The sequence below is a fragment of the Ostrinia nubilalis genome, chromosome 1 (assembly GCF_963855985.1).
Source record: "Ostrinia nubilalis chromosome 1, ilOstNubi1.1, whole genome shotgun sequence".
Classification (NCBI taxonomy): domain Eukaryota; kingdom Metazoa; phylum Arthropoda; class Insecta; order Lepidoptera; family Crambidae; genus Ostrinia; species Ostrinia nubilalis.
In genome coordinates this window covers 8036220-8045205 of record NC_087088.1, presented here as the reverse complement: position 1 = coordinate 8045205, position 8986 = coordinate 8036220, and the positions used below count along the sequence as shown (strand labels likewise).

General features: G+C 35.0%; 1 protein-coding gene across 1 annotated transcript; it reads right to left on the bottom strand.

The window, feature by feature from the left end:
• Positions 1 to 6870: 6870 nt before the first annotated feature.
• Positions 6871 to 8650, bottom strand: LOC135075458 (putative nuclease HARBI1). Its single transcript, XM_063969901.1, has 5 exons — positions 8131 to 8650; positions 7779 to 8060; positions 7237 to 7624; positions 7023 to 7156; positions 6871 to 6933 (listed from the first exon to the last, which is right to left on the bottom strand). The coding sequence occupies exons 1-4, from the start codon at positions 8383 to 8385 to the stop codon at positions 7026 to 7028; spliced, it is 1056 nt and encodes a 351-aa protein (XP_063825971.1). The 5' UTR covers positions 8386 to 8650; the 3' UTR covers positions 6871 to 6933; positions 7023 to 7025.
• Between the last annotated feature and the right edge of the window lie 336 nt (positions 8651 to 8986).

Genomic DNA, 8986 nt, shown 5'->3' with positions numbered 1-8986 from the left:
TTCAGCTACTATAGGACTTAAGTATGTTTTATGTAACCATTAGTCGAGTAGGTAGGCTTTTGCTGAAAATTCGAGAAACCCGAGTTTCAGTTCATTAACAGTCATCATTCACAACTAATTATTACCTCAAAGTCCTGTAAACACAATAGAATTGTTAATTAAGTTGGTAGAGAGTTAAAAGTACATGAATATCAAACTTTAACAACAACGTTGTAGTTGTTATGAAAACCCCCGACTTTTGACCTCCTTTCGCGAAGCTGAGACCGTGTGACATCACACGCTATAAAATAGGTGGACTGTAAAGCAGAATTCAATGGAGTGTAAAATTTTTATGGTCCACATTAAAAGTAACTTTGGAGATTTAAGAGTACTATAGAAGCGAAAATGTCAATAGTTTTTAAAGTGTAAATAAATGTATCTGTCTGTAGCCCGTGCCAAGATACGATTTTAGAGCTTTTTGCAACAAAAATATGATAATAATCTGTTGAAATTAATAAATTAATGCACCTTTTTTACTTGACAATTAATTTTATGGACAACACTGTCCATTTAACCCTTTACCTACGGGCCCTTGGAAACCAAAGTCGCCTCTCAATACGGGGTATTTTAACCTATAAAATTGTTTGCTCCAATTTACATCAAGATATTTTTAAAAAGTATAAGTCTTACGGTATTGAAATATGGCATATTATATTCTGCACCTAATGTAGTTTCATAATAACAAGCGCATTTTACACTTAATTTGCAATTTTATTGTTTTTTTGTCGTAAACCGTGATTTAGTATTGGCTTTGCCAAAATAACAATAGTTGCCACCCGTATTGAGAAGTGACTTTTGACTTGGCAACTATAGGTGCCTCCCGTAGGTAAGAGGTTAATAAAGACTAGCTTTTGTCACAGATCGTCATAAATTAAAGCCTATAATATGTTATTATGGGTTATAAAGAATAATACTGTAAAGTTTCTTAAAAATCCGTTCAAGTAGTGGTTGTGGGTTGGGTTTTGCGTTTATAATATTAGTAGGATTGTTAAAGTATATTGATTGATGCAACCTAAAGATGTTTCAATTTTCATCAGAGGTGGCGCAAATAGTGTTTCACGTGTCTATTTGTTCATCAGATATTTTAAAGAACATTTAAGTAGCTACGTATAAATAGAAAAGCACACGTCTTGTGGTGTCGAAATTGATTAACACCGAACTTACGGCAGAGGCTTTTACCAAAGTGGATCCTGTTCACGTCTGTTGTACGTATACGAGCAAATAACTCGTTATTGAGCACGCTACGCTATCAGCAACGGTGTAAAACATAATACCTAGGGTCTTTTGCACCTAAAGTGTTTATTTATTAAAATTGACAACAACTAGTTTTTTAATGAAGTACCTACCTACTTAGTAGTATAAATGAAAGAAAAGACACTGCAAATCTATCAGTAGGTACATTTACCTTTTGTTGAATAGATCAATAGATAACCTCCTTTTTGTGGTCGGTTAAACTAAAGACTGCACTATTTAGGCACATTTTGTTCTGCCAGTCACGAAATTTGCTGCCCACGTTTGTATTAGTCCTAGCTCAATTATCCAAATGTCTGACAAAACATGAAAAGTAAACTCATACGAATACATACGTAGATTATCCACCTAACTACAAAAACATATGTTTCTAGAGTATGTTTGTATAAACGTCTGTGCAGAACTACGTAACCATAAAGAAAAAGCGTCCACTTGAACGAACTGTGGTCACTGCGGGCAATATAATAGGGCTACCAGCATCTGAATAACAATAATTTTCCTCATTGCAATGCATTTATTTCCTTGCGTATTTTAAAGAGAAGTGGATTTCCCTATTTTAAAGAAAAGTGGACGCCATTAGGAATAAATGTGCAGGAAATATTGTGCAAACTTTTCTTTATACTTCAAATATTTAAAGAAAATTAAGCAATCCATTTTGTATTTCGTTAGGAATTTTCTTTCTATATTCACTAAGAAACACAGAACCACATATTGTCAATGTTATTATAAATATTTATTTGGTACAAAAATACCATAAAATTAGGAAATAGTGAGAAATGGAATCTTTGATCGTAATCTTCACAGGTCCCTCAACAGCTTGAGTGAGGTAGAGAAGCCTTAAAAACAAAGGTTTGCTCTCACCACCAGATTTGACAATGTGCTAAATTTCTTAGTCAGATAAATATCTCAAAAGCGGCTGTTTGGTTAAGTAAATTAAATCAATATATAAAATATCATTAAAATGTATCAATGGTACCTAAAAAAGTCTAGGTATTGAAGGGTGACTCGCACTGTGTGACTTTAGTATGCGACGAGCGGCCAGCTCTCTGACATCGGAGGAAGACTGCTATCAGGATACTCGTAATAGCTGTTTCTCCGGGTAACTAGTTCTATAATCTTTCATAGGGTTTCTGGCAGGCCTCTCGAGGCCATAATAATTTTAAACAGATGACGGGTGCCATCTTTGCATGATGTCTACGCATGATGCATGACGTTTAGTCTTCATTAATAACCAGGAAGGAGCATAGAGGTTAACCACAAAAGTAGCCAGAGGTATCAAAATTTCTATTGGATTTTAAGTTCCTACAATACAAACGTAGTATTCGGTACGCTCGTGTGATCTAACGGGCATGTTACAATTCATCAGGAGAAATTATTTCGAGAATTTGTGAGAATACGCCTAATTACCGCCGAGGCAATTTTATGCAAGTTCTGCTGATCAGTACTCAGATCATTGGCCATTTCTGATCACATTTGTCCTTCAATATGTTCAAATTTATTGATAGGCAGTTTCTCACATGTTTCCAGAGCTTTTCCAGTAGACTAACTGACAAAGACGCGTGTTGCGAAAAGGGCCAGCAAAAGTCTCTTCTCGCGCTCCCTCACTGCCCTTATAAAAGTTATAAACCCAAAGCCTGGCTTTTCTGTGTATAAATATAGCATAGAAGTAAACGATTTGTGTTAAAAAAATAGTATTTTTATTTAAATATCGCACAGATACGTAGCGTCCAAGTGAGGTCTAAAACCAACTTTTTTTATAACTTCAGTGTCGCTGCGGAGGCAGTTACTCTAAACCGAATTGATTAATATTTTGCATGACTTCATTTAAGCCCTAAAGGGACAAAATTTTGACTATTACATTACAGTTATCTGAAAAAAAAATTTTCGCTCCACCCTACTGTTTATACGCGCCGCGTGAACACCGCTGCCGCGCCGCCGCCGCGCCGTGGGCGAAATTATACTTTGATGGCGCGGTGGTGGCGGCGCGGTGGCGGCGCGGCGGCGGCGCGGCGGCGGTTTTACTCGGTGTCGTATGAACAGTAGCGCGGTAGCGGCGTCGTGTGCAGGAGCGCTTAGGGATATTATAAATAATTATGTAGATAAATTTAATTACCTATGTCTTGTGATTTCTACACCAACTACTATGGCAGAATATGTAGAACTTTTTCATTGTAAGAGCTGTTGTAACCATATTCTATGAAATAAATATTTTATTGCCTGTAACAACAATTTAACTAAACATGTGATCTAAAAATCTGGAATTTTTATTTTTTTACTTCATTTTTGCAGCCCTAAGTAAACCGAGTTAAACGTACCTACCTAACTACGAGCGTATGTCGAGTGACGTTAACCGAGCGCCCGAAATCGCACTTAAACTTCGTGCGGTGGCCGAATTGGACTGCACAAGACAGAGATGCACTCGAAAAATTCCTGCTTTGCTGCACAAACTCTTTGAAACTTGACTCGGAATGAACAGACGGTATTCGTTTCAAAACAAGTCGCAAACATCCTAATTTTGTGTGATAGAAAAGTGAGCAACTATCATTTGGAGAACGAAAGAGGGAAGATAAATTCAATGCGCTTTTTTCAGGCTGCCAATAATGGGACAGAGTTTCTTGAGCTACTTGTCTCAAAGCATTAGCTAAAGGTATAAGTGAACTAACCCGAAGCAGTGGTAGTGTTTGTAAAAAAAAAAATAGGTACGTGGCAACGACTAAATTTTCTGGTAAAATCAATTTACCTACTAAATGAATGTATGAATTTACTTACATAAATACTTGATACAATTACTCGTAGGTGTTTCCTAATATACCCAAAAATACCCTAAAAATTCCTTCCAGTTGCGTACGTTTGTGTAAACTTGGTCGGGGAATAACCGCGGTGACCACTAGTCTAGTTAAACTAGTTGTTCCGACGAGTACGAGGCTAAAGCTAACTGTTTTGGGAACAGTTTAATTCTGCGTACAATTAATTTAATTAAATGTTCCTATATCTGTTTTAAACTAGTAGAGGTAATCATTAGGTTTGATTACAGATAGAGAAGATTTAAGATTCGCTGTAATAAACATGCAGTAGCAATTTATTTACTCTACTAACTCCAACATTGAGTTTTTTTATTATTTAGAAGTAGAGTTTAGATAATTACGTCAAAAAACTTTACTGGTAGCTACCAGAGCGTACTGACTAACAAACAATTAGGTACTGTAATGTCGAATTTTATCAGTTATGATTATAGAATATCGCCTTTATAAACTGACGACTGTTCAATTAAGGTTAAAATAGATAAGTTATTACCGTATTCAAAAATGCTACGGAATGCCTGACATACCATCATCATCATTTGTAAATATTGTCTCGCATCAATGTCTTTTTCAGTTTGCTCGTAGAAAATTGCGAGAAACTATCCTACGGTCTTATTCATAATAAAATGCTAATATAGGTTTAAAACCTACATTAGCTAAAACGTTTGATAGGCTTAAAACACTCTTATAAACCTCTGATAAAAAACGTTATTCATAATCGTTTATAAACCTTTGATAGCTAAAACAGAGTTTAATATTTTCTTTCCACAGACTATACAAAAAGAATGAACGAAAACAGCTTTTTTGGTGATTTAACTTGATGGACCATGTAAAATCATAGACAAATCGCAGAAAAAAAAAACAAAAAATTGGCAGCTGTGACGTTTTACTTACTGACATTGACATTTGGCACGAAAATTTAATAAAGTTTTCGGTTTTTTCGATCAACTCCCAAGTTTTATCAAACTTTTATAAAACTTGGGATTGTATGTTCTGGATTCTGTACCTCTTACCCTGTACTCTGCAATAAGCTCTTACGACGACCCGGCTAGTTACATCGGATACTAATTATGTCCATGACGAAGGAGAACAGACCGCCTAAAAGGCAACGATCAGAAAACTGGTTGGAGGAAGATAAGGTAGTACTTATTTTTAGCCTGATAAAGTGCCTACTAATTTTTGTAGCATGGTTTTATTTATGTTTGACGCCTAGTGTTTGCTTTTCAGTATTTGCTGAAAGAGTTGGTGAAAGAAAGAGTAAATGCAATCGAAAATAAAAATACAGACACTAACACGAATAAACGGAAGGTTGCGGCTTGGGCTGATTTACAAACAACGTTGGTACATCTTTTGATTTCTGCCTTCAATATAAAATTTTGCCTTTACCTGTAATTCAAAATCCTGTCATTTCTTTTTCAGGTTTAATTCAATGTGCGCTGGTATGAACCGCTCCATTACCCAGTTAAAATCGCAATGGAGCCTCATAAAAATCAGTGCGAAGAAAGACAAGACCATTGCTAGGCAGGCTCAAATTAAAACTGGCGGTGGTCCACCATTATCAGTGCCTGACGATAGGGCTGATGATATAGCATCTTGGTTGCCCAATGAATTTGTAGTCGATGTTAACAGATTTGACTCGGACTCAAATAAAAGTGAATTAATTAACATTCAAGAGGAGGAATCAACTCAAAATACGCAAGATCAGGAATTGATAAATAATGAAGAAATCCAATATGAATTGGTGGTACTTGATGAAGAAATAGAAGATACACATGCTTGTACTACTAGAGGCATATTGGAAGATAAAGAAAATAAAAAAGTAGAGGCAAAAGAAAATAAAGCAAAACCTAATTTTAAAGCACCAGCAATCAAAAAAAAAAGGAAACTGTTAAACAAAGAAGGCTTAATTGATTTAAGCAAAGTTAGGATTTCCGAAATTGCAGAAACAGAATCAAAATGCCGGATTGAACTGCATGAAGTTCAAATGGAAAACGAACGGAAGAAAGGGAGAAACTTGGATCTTGAGCATCAATTATTACAGGAAAAACTTAAATATTACACTCACATTAATAAATAATAATAAGTCTTTTGATGTTAAAGTTTTTCAAGTACTAACAGATTCTAAATAATAAGTTAGTTCCTCCCTTACTTCTGTTTGTTTTTAATTTGTATTTTATGCAGTTCCAATCCGCATTTTGATTGTGTTTCTGCAATATATTTAGACGGCTATGAATATGTTTACTAGTCATAACTTAATAAGAGTTTGAGATTACTATTAACTAGCTGTTGCCCACGACTCCGCCTGCGTAGACTACTATTTCTGTAACCTACAGGATCTGTGCATTTTTCCAGGATAAAAAGAAGCCTATATGTTATTCGAGACTATATAATCTATCTGTTTTAGCAATTTATTTGTTTATAAGAATTGAACTGTGATTTTTAGTAAGTAAGTTTAATAATTGTACTTAAATTAGTGATATAAAGTAAATACACATATGCCTAGTCACAAACATTCGCCTTTATAATAATAGTGTAAATTATGGTTATTTTGTTTTAAATGTAGAAGGTTGATAACCTCCGAATAGAAACGTTTATACTTAAGCAATTTCTTTGTTTTAAAGAATTGAACTGTGATTTTTAATAAGTAAGTTTGTTGAAACTAATTGTACTTAAATTAGTGATATAAAGTAATTTGTTTTGAATTTTTGCAGAATAATTGCTTTTTTAAAGAGAACTACAGGTTTTGTTTTTGTGATAGTAACAAATTGGACTGAAAATTGAAATACAGGTATTTTTCAATCAAATATTCTTTTTATTTTCATTAAGATGCCAGGAACAGTATCTGAAAAATTAAAATACAACATTTTCATGAACTCAAATGACATTACATAAAAGTAAATCGTTGGAATTTATCAAAATGTATTTTAGTACCATTCAAAAATGTTGATTTATAAAATTTTGTAGTATCAACTGCGACCTACGCCTCAACAATGAAGGTCGGTTGTCGTGAACACTGTTCTCCGTCGAAAGTTGCGGAGTTACAGGGACCTGCTCCATATGTTGTTCTGAAAAATATTATGAATTTGTCAACATTTTGTCATAAAGATTTGTATTCCTTATGTACAGTCAAATTGATAACATTTACCTAACAATGTGTCATTCATATCAATGGCTATATTATGTAATACAGCCAATGCTATGATCACAGCTTTTCCATTTTGGAGGCTTACTGGTAAGCCATGGAGTAGGCATTGGAACCGCTGCTTCCACACCCCAAAACACCTTTCAACAGTGTTCCTAGTTGAGATGTGAGCATTATTGTATGCTTCTTCTTCTGGACGACTAGGCCTTAAAATAGGTGTAAATAGATATGGCAGAAGAGGGTAGCCCGAATCGCCAATAAGGCGTCCTCTAAACTGCCTATCCTCAAATCGTTGTTTTATATTGCTCTCCATAAAAATTCGACTGTCATGTGTACTGCCTCGCCATCTAGCCACTATATCCATTATTTTGAGGTCAGCATCACAGACAACCTAAAATAAAAAAAACAGTATCCTGTAGGTAATCCATCCAATAATATAGTGTTGAATGTTGCTAAAATTTAGATCATACAAAGTAAAAATTATAGACATTATTAAAACAAATCTTTCTCTGTTGTAAACTGTATAAAATCAAAATATATTTTACCTGAACATTCAGGGAATAATAGCCTTTTCTATTAATATAGTACTGGGCCATGTCACCTCCGGTTTTTTTAATTTTAATGTGGGTGCAATCTATGGCTCCTATCACCCCAGGAAAATTTTTAATTGCTCTAAATTTGGCACTAATTCTTTCCTGCTCTCCTATAGTGATAGGCATTTTGATGAAGGAATTTGCCTTATTCGCGATTGCATGCGCGACTCTGGCGCATATCCGGCTCACTGTCGGCTGACTTAGGCCATGGAGGTCACCAGCATCATCTTGTACCTGAAAATGTATGAAAATAATTATAGCAGCCACGACAAAGGGATAAAATAAAACACTTTTTTGTGCTTACCTCACGACGTCCCCAACATCTTATGGCCACTAAAACTTGCAGTTCAGGACACGTGCCACCACCTCTAGCGCTCTGAACCAGATCATCTTCCACCAAATCTATGATGGTGCGCACTGTGTCCTTATTGAACCTATATTTTATTTTAAAATTTAGGTCCCGCAAATCGAATGGGTTGCTTCGTTGGCGGTAGAGCTTTCTACGTCGCGCTGGGTCGGCATTATTGGCTAAATGCACAATTGCATTTATAGCATTCATTTTCACAAGCAAGGATCACAGCAAGGATATTTTGAATAAATAAACCAACGAAGTGACATTCATATGAAATGACATTTATAAAAGTTAGGTTAAAATAGGTTTATTAGAGCTTTAAACAAGGCCCGAGCTCTCGATAACTTATCACACAGTTATAAGAGGATTTTAGCGCTAAATGACGATTATGAATAACAATTTTTATCAAACGTTTTATAAACCTCTAATAAGCATTTGATAAAATGTGAAAAATGATTATGAATAAGACCGCTACTCTCTCCAAACTTAATAAAAGTAACCTAATAATAACAACATCCAATTAAAAAAAAAAACATTGATTCTGGTAGCAAAATACCAGTTAAAAAAAAACCTACTAAGTTTCAAGCAGTTATAAAATAACTCTTAATTACAATCTAAGAGTACCTACTCGTGTTTTCTAAAGCTCCTAGTAGAGATCCCATTCAATTTTCTGCTTACTCGCGTCCCGTTGTCTCCAAATATGACTACAAAGTTGCATATGTTCGTAAAGCACAATTTTGTAAGCTCACTGTATTACTTGTAGGACATAAAGACATCAGTGAACCACAAAACCGCAACTCTTCACATT